Source organism: Colossoma macropomum, unplaced genomic scaffold (genome assembly GCF_904425465.1).
Source record: "Colossoma macropomum unplaced genomic scaffold, Colossoma_macropomum, whole genome shotgun sequence".
Lineage (NCBI taxonomy): Eukaryota > Metazoa > Chordata > Actinopteri > Characiformes > Serrasalmidae > Colossoma > Colossoma macropomum.
The window spans coordinates 14,409,885-14,435,623 of record NW_023494786.1 but is presented as its reverse complement, the minus strand read 5'-3'; the positions used below and the strand labels follow the sequence as shown (position 1 = coordinate 14,435,623).

The 25,739-nt window shown below is 38.6% G+C and overlaps 1 protein-coding gene across 2 annotated transcripts in view; it reads right to left on the bottom strand.

The window, feature by feature from the left end:
- sez6b (seizure related 6 homolog b) overlaps positions 1-25,739 on the bottom strand; it is a 270,984-nt gene that overhangs the window by 124,542 nt on the left and 120,703 nt on the right. For both annotated transcript variants that reach the window (XM_036561553.1, XM_036561557.1), the window contains exons 2-3: positions 17,766-18,473; positions 14,434-14,564 (exon numbers count right to left, since the gene is read on the bottom strand). In XM_036561553.1, coding sequence (XP_036417446.1) covers positions 14,434-14,564; positions 17,766-18,473 — 839 coding nt within the window. The remainder of the gene's footprint in view (positions 1-14,433; positions 14,565-17,765; positions 18,474-25,739) is intronic.

Genomic DNA, 25,739 nt, shown 5'->3' with positions numbered 1-25,739 from the left:
TTTTATGTTTCTCTTCCAGCTGCCATGTGTTTCACAATGACATCTGGCCCAGGATGAGCACAAATACACAAAAATGTGTCTGTAAACAAATATACAAATTGCTGCAACTAGATATAAAGTAAAATGAAATACAGTGTTTTGTATCTTGAAAATTTAAAGATTAATTTTAGGAGGACTGGAGGTTTGTACACAACCCCCTGAGAAATTTATCTTTAAACAAATAAACAGTACTTTTTTTTCTAATGACTTTATGTGTGTGTTTGTGTAACTATTTCTAAAGCTCTCTCAATGGGGTACAGTATTTACAATCATTATCCAATCCAGCTAATACTGCACTATACAAGTTGGAACTGCAAATCTAAATAAGAAGCTAAGGAACAGGAAGCTAAATATGGAAATATTGATGGTTTGAAATTTAAAAACATGAAAATGCAATAATGCTGTCAAAAATTATTGTCATTAATAATTTATCATTTATTTCATATCACTTAACTCATTAATAGCATGTTCAGTTTGATATATATATATATATATATATATATATATATTATATATATATATTACATTTATAATATTACATTTTTGTTTTTTTTTAGTTATTGACAATTTGAAAATACTTGTTGTCCCTTACATTGTATGTTAATTGCGTGATCATTGGACCAATTTAAATGGCTCGAATGGTAAAAAGTCTGGTTCCATTGACTTCCTTCTCCTTTAAAGTAACTATTTTGGGGAAAAAAACAATATATACACACACACACACACATACCCATAAAGTTGTTTTTAATGTCAGTGTAATTTCAGATGATTCCTTTTATTCCATTCATCATGAAAATTGGACATGTGCAGAAAAATAAAAATTCATAAAAACTTTTTTTTTGGATAGCAAAGATGTATATACTCTGTGATACTTGACTGGCTTCAAATAAACAGCAGTACCACAATAAATAAAAGATTACCTTGCAACCCAAGGAGGTCTTTGACTATGTACTATTATTAATAAACCCTAGTTTATGGAGTACTAGCGAACGGATAAAGTCATAAATAAATTGTAATACAGTGCATAGTTGAATCTTTCCATTTCCTTGTGCCATTATTTTGCTTGATATGTTTTTTTAAGATGGCAGATATTGTTTTTTATTTTTGTTATCAATTGTGTATGCATTTTTTTTTAAATCGACAAATAATATGCATGCTTTGATTTACAAAAAAAGAGACTTGACTGACTTTACATAAAGCCCAGTCCACACTGAAAACCTCTACATTATAGAATTCTTTAAGTTGGTGGTTGTACCTCTTGATAAAAAAGCTCCAGTGGTACACTGTTCTACCACATAACCTCAATCCACTGCCCCACTCTTGTGTTCACATTCAAATAAGCTTCATACAAATCCATCCAGGATGGATATGGCTCCTACTGCTCTGGGTCGTAAATCTCTGAAAGATTAAGCTTCACTCCAACTTCCACTGAAGGTACCAGTCTGGAAGAGATAATATTACTGGGAAAACAGAAGAGCAGAAAAGCCATAGAAAGAATCTTATCTACTCATTAGAGATCTGACAGAGCCTGTGTTTCTCAAGCAGTCTTCTTTATAGTGCTGGAAATTGTGTCAGAACAGAGGGCAGCAGTAACTAAAAAAAAAAGTGACAGGCAATTAATAAAGCCTTGTTTTCCCTTCCTTTAGCCCTGTGGTTATGGGTGAGCTGTGAGTGGAGATGATATTGCAGTGGTTGGGGTTATTGATCCAAGCTATTGAAGAATATGATGCTATGAAAACTGCTTGTGAGGTAAAATAGTTCAACGTAATACAAAGGAGACTAAACTACTGCTGCTGCATCACAGCATTTAGTGTTCTACTGCCTCTGAGGATACAGTACTGCCTGTCAGTGCTCAGCACCCATTTCATGGAAAACCTCATTTCTGTAGATTTTTGTAATAAGAGTTTAAAGTCTTGCAGTTAAAACATACTATTTACTCCTGTGACATTTATGTATGGAAACTAAACTGCAATAACAGGTTATTTCAATTTTAAATTCATCTCTTATTTAGCTTACAGCAGTTTAGCTCCACCCATTCGCATTGAAGTTATAAGGAGTGTTTCAACTCAGCCTCCTTTTTGAATATGGCACAATACAGTTCAGTCAATCAAAACAAAGCTCATTTACATACAGTATATGCCCAAAATATCCAGACACACACTTTAAAGTGCACCCACTGCTGACACAGCCATTCAACTGCACACGCTTGTAAAATCTCCATAGAAAACAATTGAAAGGGACACACATGAGCTTCTAGCAATGGCTAGAGGGATATAAAGCCCCCAGCTTTGGGCTGAGGAGCAGTGGAACTGTATTCTCTGGAGTGATGCAGCTCCTTCCAATACTTTTGGGATAAGTTGGACTGATCCAGACCTAATCATTCAACTCAGTACCCGACCTCACTAGTGCTCCTGTGGCTGAAAGCAATCAAATCCTCACAGCAATTTTCCAATATCTATTGTATAGCATTCTAAGCAGAGTAGACACTCTCACTCTGCAGCAAAGAGGGGGACAGACTCTCTATTAATACCCCTGATTTCAGAAGAAACATTGAGCAGGTGTCTACAAACTTTTGGACATATAGTCTACAACACCAGAGTAACAACACCAGCCTTTTTATTAATTCTAAGCAATAATTAGAAGTTGGAAATGGTGAAAGTGAATTATGATTGTGTTCAGTACACAAAAGCACATTAATATCATAAGCTGACTTTGGTGTGTGTGTGTGTGGGGTGTAGGACATGGCCTTTTACCAATGAAGGATTACTTTAACACAAACAGCTTTCTTAATTCTTAATACGAGAGAAGAGCAGAAAGAGCTCCATGAACAGACAGACAAAGAACCAACAATGTTTCTTCACAGTCCCTGACTTAACTGTGAGCATGATTTTCATTTTAAATCCAATGACAAACCTGGATTTTGGGCTAAATACTGTCAAACAGGTAGTGAGGGCAAAATCTCCACAGGTCACTCGTCCAGACACAATAAACACTCTTAAATAAAGGTGCCAACAGAGTTCTTTGTAGTTAGGATTTTTGGTTCACTGAAGAACATTTCAACTGACGGCTTCTTCTGTATCTATAAAGTGCAGTTACTTAACCACAGACGATACACATTTTCAATACACTGTCTGTACTTAGTAAAAGAACACAGAAGCTTTTAACACATTTTAAATACAAGCTTATAATAGAACAGTCCACTGAAAGGTTCCCTAGGGACTTAAAAAATGGTTCTTCTATAGCGCTGCTCCAAAGTGCCCTTTTGGCATCTCTACATTTAAGAGTGAACTCCTCTAAAGTTCTGGGCTGAGCGATTGTGCCTGGAGAACTCTGGGTGGTACTCCGTCCAGGTTGACAAATGCATCCCAATCAATCACTGCTATCAGCTCTGACAGAGGCTACAGATAAAACTATATATTATTGAACTGTACAGAGGAGCACTTAATCCAGGCTAGTTGAGAGTATCGACCCTCGGTCAATACCTATGCGCCACTCATGGCTTTGGAAGACGACTTATAGATCTCTCTCACTCCAGTGGAGTTTTGATGCACTCATGGTCCAGGGTAGGCTACTGCTTAAGTCTCTGGTATTCTTCTTTTTAACGCCTTTTTTGTGTCGTTTTTTTGTTTCTCTACCAGTGTGGACGCAAGCTGTACCAAGGGAGGAGCGAAAAAAAAAATGCAAAAACATAACAGCACAACACTTAAAAGCCAAAACACACTATAGATATTGGAATATTTTGTTTTACTGATTTGATAAGTTGGGACCACAATCAATGAGATTACTCATTGGTGCTACTGCACGGCTTTGGGGAGAGTGGGGCAGGGGAAGAGCAGGAGAGAGAAACTTTTTACTCTTATTTTAAAAAGGGGCTAGACACACCTATAACCACACTGTACCAGAAGTGCCACAGCTATCAAACTTTCTTTTTTTCTTTGACATTTCACACACTGCAGTGCACTAAACCCAATCAATGCTTTAAGGCCAAAACAAAAACTTGGATCCACTAGTGGGTCTAAAGTTTTACTGCACACTTCTATAACCTATGTTTAACTCAGCTAGTTTGCATTGTAGTTCATGTAGTTACTGAATTTACACGATAATAATAACGGAAATAGAAACACCACAATCTCTGCTCAGTTTCTAAGGCATACACAGAGTCTTTGGGGGGGGGCATACCACAAAGCTTGGGTCACTGGTCAACAACCATCTGAACTCTGACCAATGAAGTAGTCTTGAGCTGAACCCAAAGCATCTAAACCCACTGCTCAGAAAAACTGAAGCACGTTACCTTGCTAATCCTCAAATTCAGTGTTACAGTTATATACACACATATATTCAGTCACTGTGATGATCTAGTAAACTTAAACATGCCTCACTGTTCTCTCATTTATTTTTTAATTGTTTACAAGAGCCCCAATAATTAGCAATATTACCCACAATAACTGCAGCTATTATGGTCAAGCAGAAAAAAAGGATGTTTTAGCACCAGGCTGTAACTTCAAACACTCTCTCTGCTTGAAGAAGCAGATGCCATTTTGTTAGTTTAGACTTAGCAGACAAGTTTCCAGCTTGTTCATAGGACTTTTTTTAGTGTTGCACTCTTCCTCAACCTTAGTGCTGCTTCTGATACTGAGAACCAGAACATATTTCTGTTTCGTCTCTCTTCAGCTGGCATCACAGGCACAACACCCTTGCTTGGATCACATCATGCTCCACTGACAGACAGCATTTTACCAAAATTAAAAACCTAAATCCTCCTCCGCCTCTGTTTCTCAAGGAGTACCCCAGGGTTAAGTCCTGGGTCCTTTCATTTTCATAATATACTTGCTCCCCCTTGGCCAGAACATCCGCTGCAAAGGTCTCAGTTTCATTGAAATGCTAATAACACACAGATTTATAATTCATTCTTTTGAACTTTTTGAGTTACCCAGTGGATTGACTTGCCCATTTTTTCTTTTCTTTTCTTTTTCCATGCATTTGAATTTGAACACTTTACTACCACGCTGACCTATCTGCCATTTGCCCTCTCCCTGTCAGATATGCACCTTTTCGAACGAATCCCAGTGGGGGAGCCTGTACTCCCTCTTTACGCTGCTGTTGCCCCTTTTACTGCTGAGAAAAGGTAGTCTAGCAGTTTCCTATTCTTTCAATAGTGCCGGTGGCTACCTTGTGTTTGGCAATTGGCTGATACGGTTTTGTGGGGGGTTTTTTTGTTTTGTTTTCTGTTTTTTGCCCTTTGCTCATTTAAGGAATATTTTCCTCCCTCCTCTGGGCTGTGGAATTATATATGAATAAATGCATACAGCCTGCAATCATGTGATCCCCTGGACTTAATTTGTTCATCTGTTATTTGTCTTGGAATAGCTGAACTTGGACAGAGCTCATATGTCTTGCAGACAATGTTGATCTCATTCTGCAAGAGAACTGTTTAAACTGTCACACTTGGCTAGACTCTTCATGTAAACTATGGCATCACTGTTTATGATATATTCATGGTTATGCTAAGCTGTAAGATACTGTTCACAGTGGTGAACCATGACTGTTAGAGTTAGGCTTTCAGTTTGGGCCAAAAATCTGGCAAAAAGAAAAAAAAAAAACATTTGACAATGCTAACTTTAGCAAATGCTAGCAAGCACTACTGGATTACAGTGTTGTGTAATGTTCACATTAAGCTAACAGCATTTTTTGGCCATTCTAGATTAAACATGGACATCCGAAGCTTGTAAAAACAGTCTATACTTAATTTGAAACTTGTAAAAGACACACTGACATATATTTTGCAGTTTTCACTGTTTTCCGTTTCTAACATCGGTCTGAAATGCATTGGCCAGGCTGCCACTTGTACTCGCAGTCGACTTCCAGAAGACCTAGAGTGATATTTTTCCTCACACAGTTGGTCCCACCCACTAGAAGACATAACAAAGGTTTTGTTTCCAATCAAAACTATGACAACAAAACAATAATATTGTTACTACCATTATTACAGAGTTTAAATACAACAAATCTGATTATTATATTAGATTAAAATGAACTCAAATTTACAGACATGTATTGATAATTCTCAGAAAAGAAGGTGCTGATTGTTTTCCCCTGACTGTTCAGCTATCAACAAATGGGTGGTTACACGGATTCAACTACACTGACACGTCCAGTGTATAATTTTCTTTCTAAACCTCTACTGAAGGGAAAGGTTAGTGGTCTGGCTGTTGTACTTTGTAGTAGTTTGAAAGCTTAAGAGAATGCTTTTAATGATGTAAAGTCACTTGAATACATGGTGTTAAAAACCGCTAGCCCCAAAATGACCCCTAATTTCCTGTCCAAACTAAATGAGCTGCTCACATTCACTTCAGTTTTGTGTCCTGCTGTTATTCAGTGGGGGACTACTCAATATACATGGTGCCACTGGCTGCTCTTTTGCTACTGGGATTTTGTCTGAATGACTTCATTTAACACAGCATGTTAATCTTCCCCACTCGTACACATGAACACGCTAAATGATCTTTTCTTCTGGTGTTAATGATGTCACGGGCATCTCTGATCAGAAACTCATTGAATGTAATCCCTCTATTCACAGCCGTTAGCCTCACTTCTAGTAGAGGTGCGCTCTAATGTTTCCAATGCTTCTTACTACTCCCCTTTTATAAATGAAGACAGCAATAATCTTGAAATCCCTTTTACAGCTATAAACAAACCCAACTCTCTGCCTGACCTGCTCCTAGCTCTGTAGACAATGTTGGTACTTGAAGAACTGTAGGAAGATCTAAATCAGTTTAAATCCAAAACGATTTATCAAGAATTCCCTTGAAAAGAAAAACACCCCCTAAACTTTTGGGGAAATCTTGAGAAGCATTACTTGCACCATCCTATGTTTTATCTCTGAACTATTCAGAAACTCCAACTCCTCCTCTCTGTGTAAGTAAAAACTGAATGCAAATAATTTAAACCTGATATTGAATTGAAAATAGTACAAAGACAACATATCAAATGTTGAAAAATATATGCCCTTTTTGAATTTGATGCCAGTAATACTTTTCAAAAAATGTTCACCACCTGTGCATCACCTCTTCTGTTAACAACATTCTGTAAGTATTTGGGAAAAGAGCAGACCAATTGCTGTAGTTTTAAAATCACAGGCCACTTTCCTGCTTCGTCTCAGTCCATCTTAATTGAGCTTGGACCCAGAGAAGGTGGCGGCATTTCTGAATTCTGTTTATATACGATTTCCTCTTTGCATGGTATAGTTTTAACTATTGTTCACAGTTGTTGCTGCACTTGTGAAAGCAGCAACAAATTGTGTTCACAGACAATGGCTTTCAGAAGTGTTCCTGAGCCCATGCAGTGATTTCCACCAGAATCATGTCTGTTTTTAATGCACTCCCACCTGAGTACCTGATCACAGCCAACCAATATTGGTTTTCAGCCTTGTCCCTTGCATACAGAGATTCCTCTGGGTTCTCTGAATCTTTTAATAATATTATATAATGTAGATGATGAAATCACCAAGCACTATTTGCGCAGTCTTTCAGAGTGGTGAACCACTGTCCATCTTTACTTCTGAAAGACTCAGCCTCTATGAGATGCTCTTTTTATACCCACTCATGTTATTGACCTGTTGCCCATTAACCTAATTCGTTGTGAGGTGTTCCACCAGGTGTTTTCTTTAGCATTACACCACTTTTGAAATGTGTTGCTGGCATCAAATTCAAAACAGGTATGTTTCTGTTCCTAAAACTCGGATTCCAAGGTATCATTTTTCCCATCAACATTGACAATGCCATCGTGTAGTGTTCACAAGTTCTTCACAATCCTAGAGTAACATTTGATCCTCCCCTTACATTTAGACATCAATTCAGTCACCAAAATGACATTTTTTGTTTTCATTTTCGCAATATCACTCATCTTCACCGTCTACTCAGCACGTAAGATGTGAAATCACTGTTTTGTGCCTTGCGTTACTTTTCCTGACTCACTTACTGTAATTCCTTTTTCATTGCTTTACTAGCTTAAAATCTAAACAGATTTCAGTAACCTGTAAGAGTTACTATATTACATATTACCCTTATTCTCTATCAGCTTTTGCTTACCACTTTCAAAGTCTCACATGGCCTAGCTCCCACTTTTCTTGTGCAGATGCCCACTTTTCCCCCTCCCCCAGCACTGGAAGTCCTTCAGACCAGACTCTTTTCCTTAATTGGCAGTTCTTTCAGTGCCATGGCCTCCAGACTGCTCTTACATATGTTCTTTCAATGCTAGATTGCTAAATATTATTTTTCTGACTCATATCTGCAATATAATGCAGTTTTCCTGTGCTTTTGTTCAGGGGTACAAATGTACAGGCTTTGCTGGGGAAACCATGTTTTTTCCAACTTGAAAATGTGTCGTAAATGTCTTTTTCTGGCTCTTTTCTACTTTGAAACATACCTTGAAAATGATTCATATATTTTACAATCAACTAACAAATGGTTTAATCTAGTGCATTTTCTGTATTAATAGGACAAGTAATCAGATAAATAATAGGATTAACTAACTATTTAAGTTATCAAGGACATTTTAAATTGAGCTGACAGAAATTCAACCACAAACATACAAATCATAAAATAATATTAGTTACATTGAGTAGACTAGATATCCAAATATACCACTTGCACTTGCTACAAAGACATTTACCTTTTAAAACACAGAGAAAAACATTTCGACGAGTGCATGCCAGCTCTGCTGAATAGCTCCACCTGCAGGCCATGGAAGACAGGCTAATGTTTGAATACAAATTTTCTATTGGATGAGCTCGTTACTGAGGAAGGGTCTTGACTGAACTAAAAGTTCGGTTGTGTGCTAGGTAAGGAATGTAGGCACAGTTATCCCATTAAGTGAGTAGATGTACTATTTAATTATTCTTCTGTAATTTTTGTGATGTGTATACTGGTGTATTAGGGCAGCCTGTGGGGGCAGGGAGAGAACAAGAGGGTCATGAAATATTTCTAACCCTGAAAAAGGGTTGCACAGTGAAAAAGAAGAGGAACTCCTGCTATAAGTATAGTTAAAAATAAATAAATATAAATGAACTATACAATAGTTACTTTGTATAGATTTACAAGATCTGACTTTTACTCTCAGAATGGAGTTTTGGTGCATTCCAGCCCATTTCTACACCTGGTTCTATTCATTTTGTGTCATTTGTTATCACTGAGATGCTCTTGTTGATGCTCTTTAACGGTTCTCAAACTCAACCACAAAAAGGGTCATATTAAAAAATCTCAACATATTAGAGGGCAAGAGAACATCCGTGTTTGTATGTTATTTTAAAATAACCTTTGGCTATAACTCAAACTGGCTGCTACGCCAAAATATAGGCACACTGCCTTAAAATGCTACACGAATACTTGAAATATTTGAAAACATACATAAATATTAAAAATACTTGAAAACATACACACACACACACACACACACACACACACACACACTATTAGCTATAGATAACTGTTAAACCTCTTTAAATGTCCCCAGGAGGCAGTTCTTTTAATGTGCTTGATCTAGACACCTGATTTCTTTGCTGCAAGTTTGTTCAATCTTGGGATCAATGTCTGAGCTGCTGAGCTAAGTGTTTACACTGGTTGAACTGCAGCTGAAAAGGAGTTGAAAAGCAGATAGTGTGTTTAATGATATGACTGGTGTAGATTTGTGTAGAATTGTGATGTAACCGCTGTTGCTATAGATTGTTGTTGGGGGCACATATGTTGCAGTGCATGCTGAGGACCGTAGTGCATCACACATTGTGAAATGGGCTAATATTAACAGAAAATCTAAATAAATTTGCAGGCCAGATTGCCTGATCTGGCCCGTGGGCTATATGTTTGACGTATGGGCTCTACAAAGTGACCTTGCATTTGAGATTGGAACTATACATTTCACTGGCAGAACTGTCTGCAACACAACTGTTTTGTTTCTCTGAGAAAGTTAAGCCCTGTGTGTGTGTATGTGTGCACATGTGCCTCTTGGGATTACTGGGGAGAATCTGGAGAATGAGGTTCTACTGTTAGGAGAAACAAGACATGATCTGTGCTCTTACCACAGATGCGAGTTTGCTGAAGATCGAGCAGTTTGACCCTAGCTGCTCACCTCACCACAAGTAAGGTCATCCGTGCACATATCCATCCAGCCACACTGAGCCTCAGCCCTAATACAATTCAGCAGGTGAGAGCGGCCGGCTGCACAGCGAGCAAGAGCGAAAGACAAAAACCTTTCAGTCGGGGATTATTAAAAGGAACAAATCCCCCTCTATCTTCTGAGGGATGAATGATGGAAATGGTTTAAATCCGGTTTAACTTTCTTGACAATCCACAGCGGATCCGGAGCTCTGAGCTTTAGATCCCAAGGTCTTCTGGAGGCCTCGGAAAAGAGCTTGTGCAGCCTTCAGAAAAGTTTCCAGATCAGAGGAATGCTTAACCGGGGTCTTTACGACGCAGACGTGACCAATCGGGTGAATGAGCCCCTCAGCAGCGCAGGGAATGCAAAGTGGGCCCTCACATTGTCTGCACTAAACATTATTTTTGTCTATCAGCAGGAGGATGAGGCTGCTTTAATTAAGTTAAGAGTCGCTTGAGAGACAGTTTAACAGGAGGGCATTAAAGAATACCATAAACAAACAAAGGGAGAGGACAGATAATCCATAAGCAATTAATTAAGGGAGGAACTCTGCAGCTTCCTTACATATCAGTCACTTTGAATAATTGCAGCAAAGGAGAGAGGAGGAGAGGGGTATTTATATACTGTCCCAGGCTAACAGGTCAGCGCAAGGAGAGGGGCAACACACGCAGAATGCAGAGAGAGAGAGAGAGAGAGAGAGAGAGAGAGAGAGAGAGAGAGAGAGAGAGAGAAAGAGAGAGAGAGAGAGAGAGAGAGAGAGAGAGAAAGGGAGATAGATATTGAAAGGGAGAGAGACAGACAGAAAAAGAGAAAGAACAAGTAAAAGAGATAACAAGAGTGAGAGAGGCATAGGGGGAGAAAGATAGAGATCGAAACTGAGAAAGAGCAGAAAAAAGCAAGAGAAAGAGAGAGAGAGAAAGAAAGGAGGAAGAGGGAAAGAGACACAAATGGGAAAAAATTATTCCAAATGTATTTATCAAATATATTTTGCAATGTAAGAAAATGGGCAAAAAATGAATTTGTTACAATATATTTTTAATAGTATGTAGTTTTACCAGAGTTTACAGATATAACTAAATACACACGAACTGAATGAATAGTTCTGTGTTTCTTACTTTGCATTAACACTGTAAGCACGCATTAAGACAGCACTCATACAAAATGCATTTCAAATAAGCAAGATATCAAACCATCAAACTGCATTTCACAGTGAATCAATACCTACAAGACTTGCTTTTGACATGTTAATGGTCAATTTGTTAATATTTAAAATTAAGATAGTGGAATACAATTTCATTTTGAAAGGTATTCAAACAGCAAAGCGCATTACAGTATTTTGGCTATTTTCATACATTTTCCAATATAATTGATAAATACATTTACATACATTTATTTTTGCGTGGTACATTTTTTGTGTAATGGTTCCCCATACGTTTTAAAATAAATGTAAGGGAAAAAGGGAGGGAAAAATAAAGATTGTGGGGAAGAAGAAAATGCACTTTATATGCATATAGAGCTAGAGAGAGAGAGAGAGAGAGTGAGAAAGAAAGGAGAAAGAAAGAGAAAGATGGATATATAGCGAAAGAGCGAGAGATAGAGACAGAGAGAAAGGGAAACAGACAGCGAGATAGAGGGAAAGAGTGAGAGAAAGGGAGAGTGAGAGACACAGACAGATAAAAGAGAGAGAGAGAGAGAGAGAGAGAGAGAGAGAGAGAATAATGCACTCACTCTCGTCCACTGCTCCTCTCTTGCTTTTGGTTCTGCATGCCACGCCGGCTGTGTTCCAGCATGCACAATCACTTCCATCCTCAAATATATTAGGCAACCTTTCTGGAAGGTCAGGAGGGTAATGACTGTTGTATATTTTATGAAGGGATTCAGACGTAGTCGTAAGAATGAAGGTGATCCAAGCAAGGAGAAACTCACTCACCTAGTCATTTGTGCTAGAGTTACTGTAGATCATACTGACCACATAATCAACAAGCAAAGCCATCAATCAGTTCAGAACAGCACACTCATTCAGTTTAGAGGGGCATAGTATACTAAATCTAGTGCACTGGGAGAGAGAGAGAGGGAGAGAACATGAAATAGAAGGACAGAGCCTGTGTGCCAGTGTGTGGGTTTATGTTGTGTACAAGCTATAGGTCCAGTCAAAAGGTTGACTGCTTAGCCAGAAAGAATGAAGAACGATCCAAGTCTGCACTGGGCATCATATCAACAAAACAATTAACCCTATAAACTGCAGCCTTCAGGTATTCATTTTAAAACTCATTTTTCAGGTAGCTTCTATATATTACACTGAGTGTCCTGCTTATTAGGTAAACCTATCTTGTACCTGCACTCATTGGCCATCAGGTATGTCTAACATACAGGTGCACACTGTAGGTTTAAAGGGATACTCTGTCCAAAATAAAAAATCTAACCATCACCACATTTGTTGTTAGCAAGCTTACTTGCAAGCTACAGCAGTTTCTGAAATGTGATTTTCCAGTTTAAAGAAAAGAAAACTAGGAAAATCCCCTTCTGTTGATGTATCTTAAAGGGAGTAGTAAGTACTAGTAGTAAAAAAATACTTTGGGTGGATTTTGGGGTCTGCAGTCTGTTTCAAAATATTTTTTTTTCCATCAGGTGGCGATGCGAAAGGGCTGAGAAGCCAAATATCTTATTGCGGATGTGTAACTGTGGTAACTGTCTGCAAATCATGATTACAATGGAAAATGGTTTACTCAAATGACAGAATTGACTAATCAGATGAGGAGCGCAGCAAGCTAAACATTATAGTAAGCAAGCTACCTTACCTCAGTTTTTTCTCTGGCTACTGTTCATTCTGTGCTGAATAAAGACAGAACTGCTGTTTTCTTTATGATTGTGTTCGATGAATGAGGTAAGAGTAACACCAGGTGTATCCAATCTTATCCGCAAAGCGAAGCTGTGGCTGCAAGCTTTCATTCCAGCAAAGCAGGAGCTCAGATGATCAGTTGGTTTGAAGACTGAGCACTTGATTGAACTAGCAGAATCAGGTATGTGCCAGTTCGTTTGGAATGAAAACCTGCAGCCACACTGGCCTTTTGTGGATAAGAATGGCCGCCTCTGAGTTACAATAATGGCTGTATTTATTAGCTTGTAGATCAGCTAGATCAGCTGTAGATCAGCTAGGCTAGCAGTCAGGATTGGCTGACAGCCCAGGGACTCCCAAAAGTTGTATTTGCACAGAGCATGCTAGTACTATAGTGAGAGAACTTTGATGAACAAAAACTATATAAAATTGTAAATTCTGTCAAACCAGTGAGGCTGAGGGATTGAATGCTGTGCTGTAAAATACCGCAAAACACTACAAACAACACATGAAATAAATACATGTTTAAAGTTTGATGGCAGAATGCCTCTTTAATGAAAAAAGGACAAGTATAAGATCACTGCTGACCAGATATTATTTGACTAGTGGACCATTCTCAGCACAGTAATGAGTGTAAACTGTAATAAACTGGTAATACAATGTAACTGTTGTAAAATTAAAATGTAAGCTGTGTAGCTATGAGAGGGCAGAAAAGTCTACAGTACACTGCAAAATGGGAGACCTCCTTTCATTATTTAATTTTCAGTGAAAATGAATAAAAAGTCATTTATTTTTTAGCATCAGGAAAAAACAGAGTATTTAGTGTGTCTACCCTTTGCCTTTACAGCTTCCATTTTTTTCAAGAGACTTTCTTTCATTTTTTCAAAGAAATCTGCCGGGACATCTTTCCACATCTCCGAAATTTCTGGCATTTTCTGTTTCTCACAATCCAAATAATCCCCAAACACATTCGATGATGTTGAGGTCTTCACTCTGGGGTGGACAGTTCATTGTTCTGAAAAAACCAGCAGCTCTTTTGTTTGATTTTGCAAATGTTTTTTTGTCCTTTCCTTTCTTCAGCAAGGGCGTCTTAACAGCTACACATCCTTTTAGACCAGAGTCTTCTCTCACTCTTGAAGACGAAAGCTTTAAGTGCTTTTTATCTTACCAGTTTGGAAACTATTTCACTCATTTTCCTTTTACTTTTCCTTATGCTAGTGGATTATCTGACATCTAATCTCCTCAGAAATATCTACTGACAAATGAATAACGTAATGGTTATTTTGACTGGAAATTGAATAAATGAAAGGTGATCTCTGAAGATACACAATACCGCAAGTCTACATTCGAACGCTTGCAGTTTTTAGGGGGTTTGTTACAGTAACAATGACATGACAAAGAGCTCATACCTGAATCTCCACTCCATAGCCCATGTAGACAGTCACAGTGTAGGTGCAGTCAACATTCGAGTAGTACCAGCTGCTGGGCGGTGGGGTCTCTATGTAGCCCCCTGGCGCTGTGAAATTAGTGCTGCACGGCACTGTGGTAAGCAGAAAAACAGACAGAAAACAGAAGAACACATCAGAAACTGAGACTCTTCCACATTCCCTCCACCCCACTGTGGTCCCACTACCTTCCCATCTTAATTATCTTTGCAGGGTTTCTCATTTTCTGCAGGCACAAAAGAGGCTGTTTTCCTCTCCTGCTGAGTGTGTGTGAGTGTGTGTGTGCACGCAGGCTGTGTGTATGTGAGTGTCAGGGATAGCTCAGGTGTGAGAGAATTTTCTGGTGGCCTTGAGGTCTATCTGCTTCACTGCCCCTTTTATCTGCCTCTCGAGTTAAGAGTTGCTGCTTGTAAGAGAGATTCCCTCTGGAGCTAAAGCTATATGGCCCAGGTCAACAGCACATAACTCCATACACCTGACTATACTACAGCACAGTGAGACATCTCTAAGTCAATATGAGCATAACAAACATGTTTATCAAAGATGTCTATGGCTAAAACTGACAGTAAAATACCATCAATAAAAAGAAAATACCAATGATAATCATAACTGAGCAGACTGGATTCCTCATACTGTAATTCAGTTTGAATATTGTCAACATAATTTGCAAACGCGAGTCAGAATTTGTAGACTTGGATCTTTATCAGTTGTTCAGTCCTTCGGCTGAGAAGCAACTATAAGCAGACAAACGCTTGAGGATCAAACACACAATCACTGCAGATTTAGCAGTTCTGGAAGATCTCAATGCTGAGTATGAATATGAGACACTATTCCATGTCTGGGTGGATTCTTCAGTGGAGGGCAGCCAATAGGCCATCCTGAATGCTTTCCTTTTATTGGCTCCTATCTGCATAATTTATGGCATGTTTCATGCAAATTGTATGCATACTAGGGTACACTGAGGCATGCCATTTACAAATACTGAGAGACTGGAGGACAAGTGTCTGTTTCCACACAGCTGAAGCTGATTCATGTACTGCGCTCAAATCGTAGCTTGTTTCATGAATCAGACAGGGAGTAGAGTAGTTCATATCTAATTACAACTGCTCAAAACTCAATCAGGGCTAGTTTATCTACACTCTTTAAAATAAAGGGTGCAGGTGTGGAGAACTAAGGGCTGGAGTTCAGCAGAGTTTGGTGTCTTTCCTGCTCTAGTACACCAACTAAACCTGGTGATTAACTGATTAGTTGAGGCATGTGTTTGAGCAGGAAGATCAGAAAAATGCACATGAATGCAGCCCTCCTGGACTAAGAGTTCTACACCCCTGCCACAAAAGCACCACTTTTGGTTTACTAAAGAAACCTTGACTGATTTCAGCCGAGGTGTTTAAAAAATCTTCTATTTATAAAATCTTTTGGGTATTCATGTGGTTCTTCTATGGCATCTTCTATGTTTAAAAGTGTAGAGTCCCTTTCTGTAAGGTCATATATGAGTGTATCTGCAAATACAAGCAACTTTAGGTCCTGACTGTGAATTTTTAGGTACGTTTTTACATTTTTAGAATAACGCATAGGCCTAGAGAATGGTTTATTAATGTCATAACAAACTTTCAGATTTAAATTGGTTGCTAAATGTACTGGGTTAATGTAATTATGGTGAAAATACAGTTTATTGATGTCCCACAAATGTGTAAATGTTAAATCAAAAGATTATTAAATAAATACTATTGTTGATCCGTAATTTTTTTTCTCTAAACGTATCTGTCCTACATTTACATGTCCTTAAACTGATCATTCAAACAAATCTACTTTCAACTGCAATGTAAGTGACTCAAGGAGTACACAGACAAAAAGGTTGGGAAACCTAATCTGGGTGTGTCTGCATTTACAGATAAGGAAGCATCATTGTTTCATCTTTAATATATTCTGCATGTCCTCACCATAGCATTTATAACTGCTGTGTTTCAAATTAGACTTAAAAAACACATTCATATATATGTTACATTCATATATGAGAAATAGTCTGCCAAAGTTAATGTAACAGGACATGCTGTTTGCCATTTGTCCTCAAAAACAGTGAAAAAAGTCCTAACCACAGCATGTGTCCATTACAGTAAAGACATTTTCACATTTTTCTAAAAAACTGGACAGCCAGAACTGGCTGTAGTTGCAGAAACACCCAAATATGGACTGGGAAAATTTCACATTTTTGGCACTCAGTTCAAACGAGCAGACATGTCAGAGTTATTGCCTCATAGTCTGCTCCTCTGTCTAATGGACCCTCAGATTTATACACGGTTTCAACACAGGGCCTGAGTGTGAGCGAAGAAGGAATACTGATGTTACTCTGTGTAACTAATTCATGATCATGGGCTGTTTTGACAGAACATACAGGGTGCAACAAACTGGATTTCTGGCAGCAACCTTCTGGCTATGTTGTTGGCATGGCGACACCGTTATGCGAAAGATTTTATCTCTTGAGTATAAATATGTGTAAAATGATATCATAGTTAATTCTCACTTCATAATGTGATTGGCTGAAAAGTATTCCATTAGTGCCAATTTCATCTGATATTGACTGTTACTGTTGTTCAGTAACATAACAATTGTTGCATATAGACCATTTTATGATTCCATTTTCATAGAATTTAAATATACTTTTTGTTAATCAGTTTTTGTGGAATCATTGTTTCAAAAACAAATAATACATATCAATAAAGAACTATGGTGGCACACCAGCTCCATTTTCTCATAGTTTAGCACAACCTTGAGTTTAGTAATGCATAATTCTGCCTCTAATTCAATTTTGTCCATCACTGTATACATCATCATGACCTACACTAACTACACCAATGACAAATGCTCAAAAAGCTGATAGAATATTTTTTTCCCTATAAAATTAGATTTTTACTTAACAAATATTTTAGATAACAATTATTAATGAAGCCCAAAACTTCATGGGAATTTGCTGTTACAAAGTAATGTGCCCTTTATGTTTAGCATAGCTAAAAGCAGATATGTGCATGTGAAATAGCCAGAAAAACAAAAACTTAAAAAAAAAAACACTTTTGTGAGCCAAACACTACAAACTATTTGTGCTGTTTTTATCAGATTCTACCAATGATTTCAAAAATGTTTTTGAAATGTTAATGTGGTTTTTAGTCTTGGGTTTAAAAGTCTCCCCACATTAAACAAGATAGGAATCTTGTCTCGTGTAAAAGGAAATAACTGCCCTGGGGACACGGCCAAGATGGCCGTCAAGCAAACAGACTTCCCCATAAGGACACTGGTGTTACCTGGTGTCTGCATGGTAGTAATAATGGTGGTGGTGATAATAGTGGTTGTGGTGGTCTCGTCATCCGGATCTCTAGACACTGTGGTGGCATCAGTGTCATGTTGTGCCCTGGTCTTTGGTGTTTCCTCTTCTTCTCTTGTTACCAGGGTAGTTACAGCCTGGGGCTCTTGTGCTGTTGCCATGTCGACATGACCCGGCCGCTTTTCAGGGGCCGTGTGGCAGGGTGGTGGCGCAGAAGTGGGCATGACGGTGGTAGTCAGTGACTCTGTGGTCAGAGCTGCAGATGGCTCTTCAAAGCTACTCCTCTGGATCTTCTCTCCACTCAGCTGCATGCTCCCAGCTTGCTGCTGACCAGCAGTGGACGTGACAGGGGGTATAGTAAGAGAGGCTGTGGTGGGGCTGGTGGCAGCTACATCAGAGAATGGTGCTGCATCTTCATGAGGAACCAGCTGAGTTGATGGGCCCATGAAGAGATGAGGCTCCACCCTCAATCTGTCTTCAAATTCCTGCTGACCTTGACGGTGCGAGTCAGGCCGAGGAAAGGCCTTGAACGGAGGGTGGTGGTTGAGGCCAGCAAACGGTGGGGCAGTAGTGACCAGGGGCAATTCTCTGTCCGTGTCCTGGGTGCTGTGGAACGCGTTCTGTATGTTTTCTGCCTCCGGCGAGCCTCCTCTCTGAGTGACCGCCATCTTTCCTTCCATGAAAGAACCTGAAGATACAAAATCACAATAACAGTTGGTGTTACGGATGCACAGCTGCAGTTAAGTCTTTTCAAGCACTGTTCAAACAACCAGCATCCCACAGAGAATATTGCATGCCATTTTCTTTTTTGTGAATGAGCACACCTCTGGATGTAAATTTTGTTTGAGCGTACTGTGTGAGACTGGTATAAACAAGACTACATTTACTATAAGGCTGCCAAACTACGTGCTTTACTGCTCAGCAACAGTGCAACTGCCATGCTAGGGTCAGAGCCTGCAGCATGTTAAGAGAGAAGAGAATTGCTAATGCTGGTGTGAATGGATTTGGATGAAAGGCAAAAATATTGGGTGGCACATACATAGAGGCAAAAATCCCACATGAACTCGCCTTTCAAATCAACCTATTCATGCCCCATCCACAAATTCTTTCGTAGCAACTGTTGTGAGGCTGGACAAGATTTACAGAACATAGCAAAAGCTCTTTCAGCCTAATAATTCCAGCTTAGAATTTGAGTTCTGAGTTTGAATATGAGAAGAAATTTGCTGCAGAGCTGGACTATGTTGCTACAGTAACTCAAAACTAGGCCATTTGGAAATGACCTAGTATTTGCAACCATGCTAGCATTAGCTCGATTACAAAAAACTACACTTGAGTGTGACTTTTACATGTCAGTAGCTGGAAAATATCAGCTAAAACTCAGAAAGACCAGTGACTTAAAACCTTGCTGGACACAATGTCAGTTGTGACATTTCCACAAGAGGTCAGTCTGAAATGTAATTAAAATAAAATCCTGTGGTGATACACTCCCTTACTGGCACCCCCTTGATGACGTTGTTTACCAGAGAATGAAGCTGAGGTAAGGTTAGCCTATTGCATTCTGTGCACTGAAACATGGCGAAATGAAAGTTATACCACCAACACTATATTTCTACAGCTCCTTCCATCCAAAATGCAGGTTTCATTATTAATGTAAAAATATGCTGAAGCCACGAAATAATGGCTTTTAAAAATAAGGCTTTAAACGTAGTCAACAGCAAACCTAGGCAAGTAACGTCACAGCAACTTAGCTCATACGTCCTCGTTCAAATAGTTAATAGCTACGCTCAGATGTCTAGATAAACTTTACCTGATCATTTATGAGTGACAACATGTTTATACTGATCTGACAGTCAATAAAGACGTCATCCATTGTGATAAAACAGAAGTGTGGACCGATAACTGTCTTGTTTGCTAAAAAGTTGCTAAAAGTTCATGATGTCGCTCTGCTTTAAACTGCCTTCAGTAGCGCTGGAAAAGAACTATGAATACATTTTGTAGGATAAAACTCAACTGACAAAGAAACATTTGACTTTATGTAAGCAACGGCCATGACGACAGAGATGATAAAATGTTAGCCTTACACCAACAATGTTCTCTGTTAGCAAAGAGTTTTTATTAATGGCTACTGGAAAGTAACGTTTGGACTACCCTATCACATCATGATAAAATAGGTTTTGCACAATGTAAACATATTGCAAACGTAAACTACGACCAGAATTTTACCCGCAGTTTGCTGGGCAAATGGAATTCCCAGACCCAGTGACCAGCACCAATTCCTAGAAGAAACTGTGATATAAACACTACATATATACATACTTCTATTTATTTCTCGACATTAATAACACACGCTATATGTCTGAGTTGTGTCTGACAGTGTAAAGCTTGACTAACCTCATAACAGTTACTATAAAAGAGCACATTTGTGGGTGGAGCATTGATTTATTACCTAATAAAACTACATATTCATCAGGTGGGCTCTTTTAATAAAGCAATTTGAAAAAGTGGCGGGGAAAACGAATCTCCCCCTCGAGCACCTGGTGAGATGTAATCAGGTGCCCTTCAGGAGGCTGTGGCGCACCAGGGGAAGAGCTGATTCCTCCACAATGCTTCATTTCCACCCTAATAGCTCTCTCTCTCTTTCTCTCTCTCATTCTCCCTCGTCTTACTAATAACAATCTGCTTCAAACAATGGAGCTCATTGTATCAGCAATATGTTCCAGAGAGCACCTCCTTCAGCAGGCAGCGCAAATTGCCATGGCCCGTGCGGGAATCCGAGACACGCTGAGAGAAAAGATAATCTCTCAAACCAAACGAAACTGACGGACTATTTCTCCCCCTCTTCATGCTACGAGGAGTCGAAAGGAGCGGCGTTTCTGCGGGAAGTGATGTGTGGTTTATGAGAGATTGACTCCTCTGCACAGATAAAATCAAATCGACATCCGGAGTGTCAGTCATATCCATGCAAATGACACATGAAGGCCGCCTTAAAGGGGGAAAAGCTCTGTCATCTATTTCCACCACAGGCACCTACAACCTAAAATCTAGTAGGCCATAAAAATACTGGCTCACACAGAAGACGTACAGAGGGTGTGCCTAAAGTAGGGCTTCCACTATTAATTATTTTAGTAATTCTTTATTTTATTTTAGTATTGTGCAAAAGAAGAGTTTTATTCTAAAATGCTGTAGATACATTTGTTATACATGAGTTTTTGAAAAGAATAACAAGTGATGGAAAACACATTTTAATTTCCCTAATAAAAGTGGTATTAATCATAATATAGCATAGAATACAACATATATCAGGAAAAAAAAATTTGCTTCTTAAAAGTGGTCTATAAGGGTAGCAGGGTAAAACTCAAGCACCTCTCAATGTGCAGAGAAACTTCAGATACCTTTGACCTTACTACAGCAACAGCTGCGGACACATAAAAATGTCACTAGCCTTACACAAACAATGTTTTCATAGCAAGCATTTATTGTGGGCTGTTGGCAGCGTTGAGAGGGTTACTTTAAACCATTTTCTGGTACAGATTACTGATCATCTGTTTAAAAATGTAACCTAATCCAAAACATTACTATATTAAAGTAATGTAATCTGATTACTTTATGTTACTTTTGGATTTCTTGACTTTTTAAAGTTGAATAATTAAATAAAGACAAAAAAATAATTTCAAAAAATCTTTTTTCAACAGCCGTTTAAGGCAAATGGGAAAACGGCACTGTTTCATTAAACAGACTGACAGATTATAGGTGACAAATATTGGGCTTCAACATATTTTATTGTGTTACAAATAAAGCTAATTGACACATATTAATGTTGTGCACCCACCATTCCAAAACTACTAAAGGAATAAGTCATTTATGCAAAAATGAACCAACGTTACTGCTCATGAGACTTTGCTTTCTTTTCTAGTTTTGAAACTGTTAGTTGATGTTAGCTCACTTCAGTGTCAAAATTTGGCTTGTTAATATTCGCAAGGTAGATTAAGCTGGTAAAAATGTAAGATTTTAGCTATAAACGAGAGTAAGAGAGTTTACTTCCTCATCTTTTGTTGCTGTGTAATGTGATAGTTTTAGAAAATCAGAGTAAATGCCTGATTCAAATATATTCAGGAAAATGCTGCAGATCTTGGTTCTATCAGTAAAAATAAAATACTTAGTATTACTTCCATAAACTAGCTGAATTTGAAAAGCCCACTTCCAACTATGTAAATCACAAAAAAAGACAATTCTTGAAAGTGTGTTTTGGAATGATACATGGCAAAATATTTTGCTGGTTAATTGAGTAATCAGATTAGATTAATCAACTTCTAAAAAGCCCCAAAAATTTAAATGGACATATAAATGGACATATAAATGAGTCTGTCCATCAGGCTCTGCTTCTCATCGTAAAGTCTGTTGTGAACTGTGTAACAGCAGCAGTAGTGAACACTGACTATCACAGCTAGATCTTCGGTTCAGGCCATAAATATCAGACTTTATCCCCAACAATGCTAATTTCTGCTGGCACCCCTATTGGATTCTAGTGGTATGTTAGCATTAAGCTAACAGCGATTCACATAAAGATTTCTTGCTTGTTCTAAGTTAAACACCGACATCTGAAGTTCACAAAAGCAGTTTTACAGTGATTCCTTCAGTAAAGGGCCCAAACATAGAGCTGCCGCTGTTTCCACTTCTAACAACTAACTGAAACTATGTCAGGCTACCATTATCATTACAAACTGCCACCGAATCACTGACAATTAATGGAGAATGTATATTTTAACCGATTATTTAATTGAGTAATTGAGTTTGAGTAATTGTGACAGCCCTAACCTTCAATATATTATCTAAAACACGACTTTATCTTTTCCTTTTTTTCACTTTTTATTACCTGCTGTTCACAGATGGCCTAAAGAAAATTGAAAAACTAAAGACTTCACATTTTTTAGCAGTAGCAAATTGGCAAAAACAATAATTACTGCTGTTATAAATGTAACTTGTGCTCCAGGTAGGGTAATTTTATTACTGGTCTTCTTCAGTCTTTGGTGTTGCCGCAAGCAAATGTTTCACACTCCTTTCGCTAAAGAGTCAGAGCATCTTTTTCATGGTACATCTGTTTTACTGATGGGTGTATATTGAGTAGTTTGACATTGATTTTTTTTTTTACAAGTCATTTACCTCTAAAAACCAACGTGATTTAAGAGACGGCACAGTTCAGTGGTACAACTCACTCTGTTGGACAGCACACTCAACAGGACATTTCTGTGATTAGTCACTAGAAGTCATTTTGGTTGCCCTTGATTTTTGATGCACTGAACAGACCACTAAATATAATGTGTAATTGTAGGACTATTGTAATTAGCTAATTGCAGAGGCCAAAGTGTAGGTGATGATTAAAATGGGACTAACTGTGTTGCACTATTGACGTATTAGTCCCACTGCAAATGGACGAATTACATAGGCTATCACCGGATACTATTCAGAACTACTACCACAGGTCCATATAGAGCTTTGAGAACTAAAGCTTAAGAAAAGAGTGGGTGTCTCTGAGAGCTTCTGTGAAATTCTTTTGTAAGAAAGGTCACTGTGACATTCTCTTGTCATCATATACTGAAAACTGAACTCAGTGTGTCTCACATAGCCATACTACACAGAGTTCAAGATCCCTCAAACCTGCAGGCAAAAGACCGCAACAGATCCAGCATGCATATTTAAGAGGCGGAGTGAGGCGCTTTCATGAAGAACAGGGTTTGATTTGCACCATTAGAAGAGCTGCAGCAGAAACAGTTTGGCTCCACTGTGTGTTCAAACATCTCTCAGTTCTCTGCTCTCCACTTACTACATTTGACTTTTAAATGACCGTGGACTGTGTTTGAAGCCTTTTCCATAGACCAGTGGAGAGAATGGGCTTTGTTTTTCTCTCTGCTGCACTTTTCTGTTTACTTGCAAAAGGGATGAATTCTCCAACACCCTTTTAAATGATTCCCTTTATGATCAAAATGGTTTGAAGGAGGGGCCACGTTCAGCTACAACTGGAAGAGCCAAAGCTGCGGAAAGACTATGGCTGCTACTTTAACAACACTGCTAAATAACGACATGATTAAGAAACTGTCATCACATTACACTGCTTGGAAACATAAGAGAAGAAACATGTCTCTCTGAACTTAATAGAAAGGGTTTGTTGCAATAAAAGCAGCAATGAAGCAGAGGTCACCGGTATGGCAAAAATATAATATTGCGATATTTCAAGAAATTTTCACGATACACGATATGTCACAATATTATTTTTCAGATATCTGATCCGTTGAAACACAGAAAAAAGAGCCAGCAGTTCAATGATTTTTGTTCAGTATTTGGCATACAGCATACAACAAATTCAGTTCAGGACTAATTTTGCTTTGTATATAATGAAACATACAGATGGTCAGTGTTACAAGTACTCACTATTTTCATGGCATATATGTGGGAAAAAATCGATTCTTAGATGCATCGCGATGCGGACGTAAACGATTCTGAATCGATTCACAAATGTCAAAAATCGATTTTCTAAATATTTAATTTATACCGTAATGTTGACGGAACGCAAAAGGCGGAACTTGGAAGTGGGTAAGTGCAGCGCCCGGACAGTCTGTCACGGCACAAAAACACTACTGGATGAGCGAGAAATCTGACCGGCTCCCTCTGCATTAAAGCCAGGTTAGATCAGGAGTCACAACTCAAATGATAAGAGGAGCCATTTTGTCCTTTCAACAAAAATCAAACCACCTTGGGAGCCGCAACATTTAATGTCCAGTGTGTCTCGGTGTGTGTTAATGTCCTAGTATAGGCTAAACAATATAAATGAAAACGCAGATTTACTTCGCTCTGCTTTAAGCTTCGCCTACAGCCGCTTTCCTCCCATCTCCGCCAGAAAACTTTTCCTCAGAAGTTGATCAGTTAAATGTCTCTCAACGTTCGACTGTTTTACGAGGCTGAAGTCGCTTCTTATTCTCCAGCTTCTCGTTCGAATTTTCCCGTTCCACCTTAAATTCTGACTGAATTCGAAAGAGAAGCTGACTTCAGCTTCGCCACTTTTTAGTATGACAGTCTCTCACTGTAGATTTAACATACCAGGAAACCAACTACAGTGCTTATAAATGCGAATAACGCATTGCTGCTTTGTGACCTGCAGTCTGCACGCCGGTTCTCAGTTGTTGCGAAACAGGGCTTTCATGTTTCACACGTCCCGTCTCAAAGATATTTTACTGACACAGCGATCCCCCCCGTCTCTACAACGAGACCAGTACCGAAGTTATAAAATCGCTAAAGAAAACAGGTAGAATAGCTGTAACATGCTGTGTGGACATCCATCACCACTGGATCTTATTTCATCCTAACTGCGCATTTTATCGCAGATGAGTGTATTTTTATTTTTACTTATTTACTTTCTGTAGAGTGATTAGCTGAGCCTCACAACAAGCATTTCAATGCATAAATGTCCTGACATGTTGTGCAAGTGACAAATAAACTTGAAACTTGCACTTGAAACTTGAGCTCACACAGTGAGAAAATATAAATGCTATATAGAAAAAAAAGATGCATCGAGATGCATCGATAATCGTTTTATAATCGCATCGCAGCCCTCTGAATCGTAATCGAATCGAATCGTGAGGTCCCTAGAGATTCCCACCCCTTATATATATAAAGCTCTCAGGAGAGTCACCTTGAACATCCAAAAACTCTACAAGACATACTACTAGAAATTTGCTGTCAAATTGTAAATGAAACAATATTTTTAATGTAAATGAAGTTATGCCTTCTCTTTGCTTTCCTGTTTGTTAAAGATTCAGTTTCAACTCGCACACTGTCACTGGTGCCGGCTCTACCTAATAAGCGACATGAGCAGCTGCTTAGGGTCCCATTGTCCACCAGGGAACCCCCAAAGAACTTCTGGGCATCTTAGACAACTTACTGTGCTATTATGCTGTCTCAG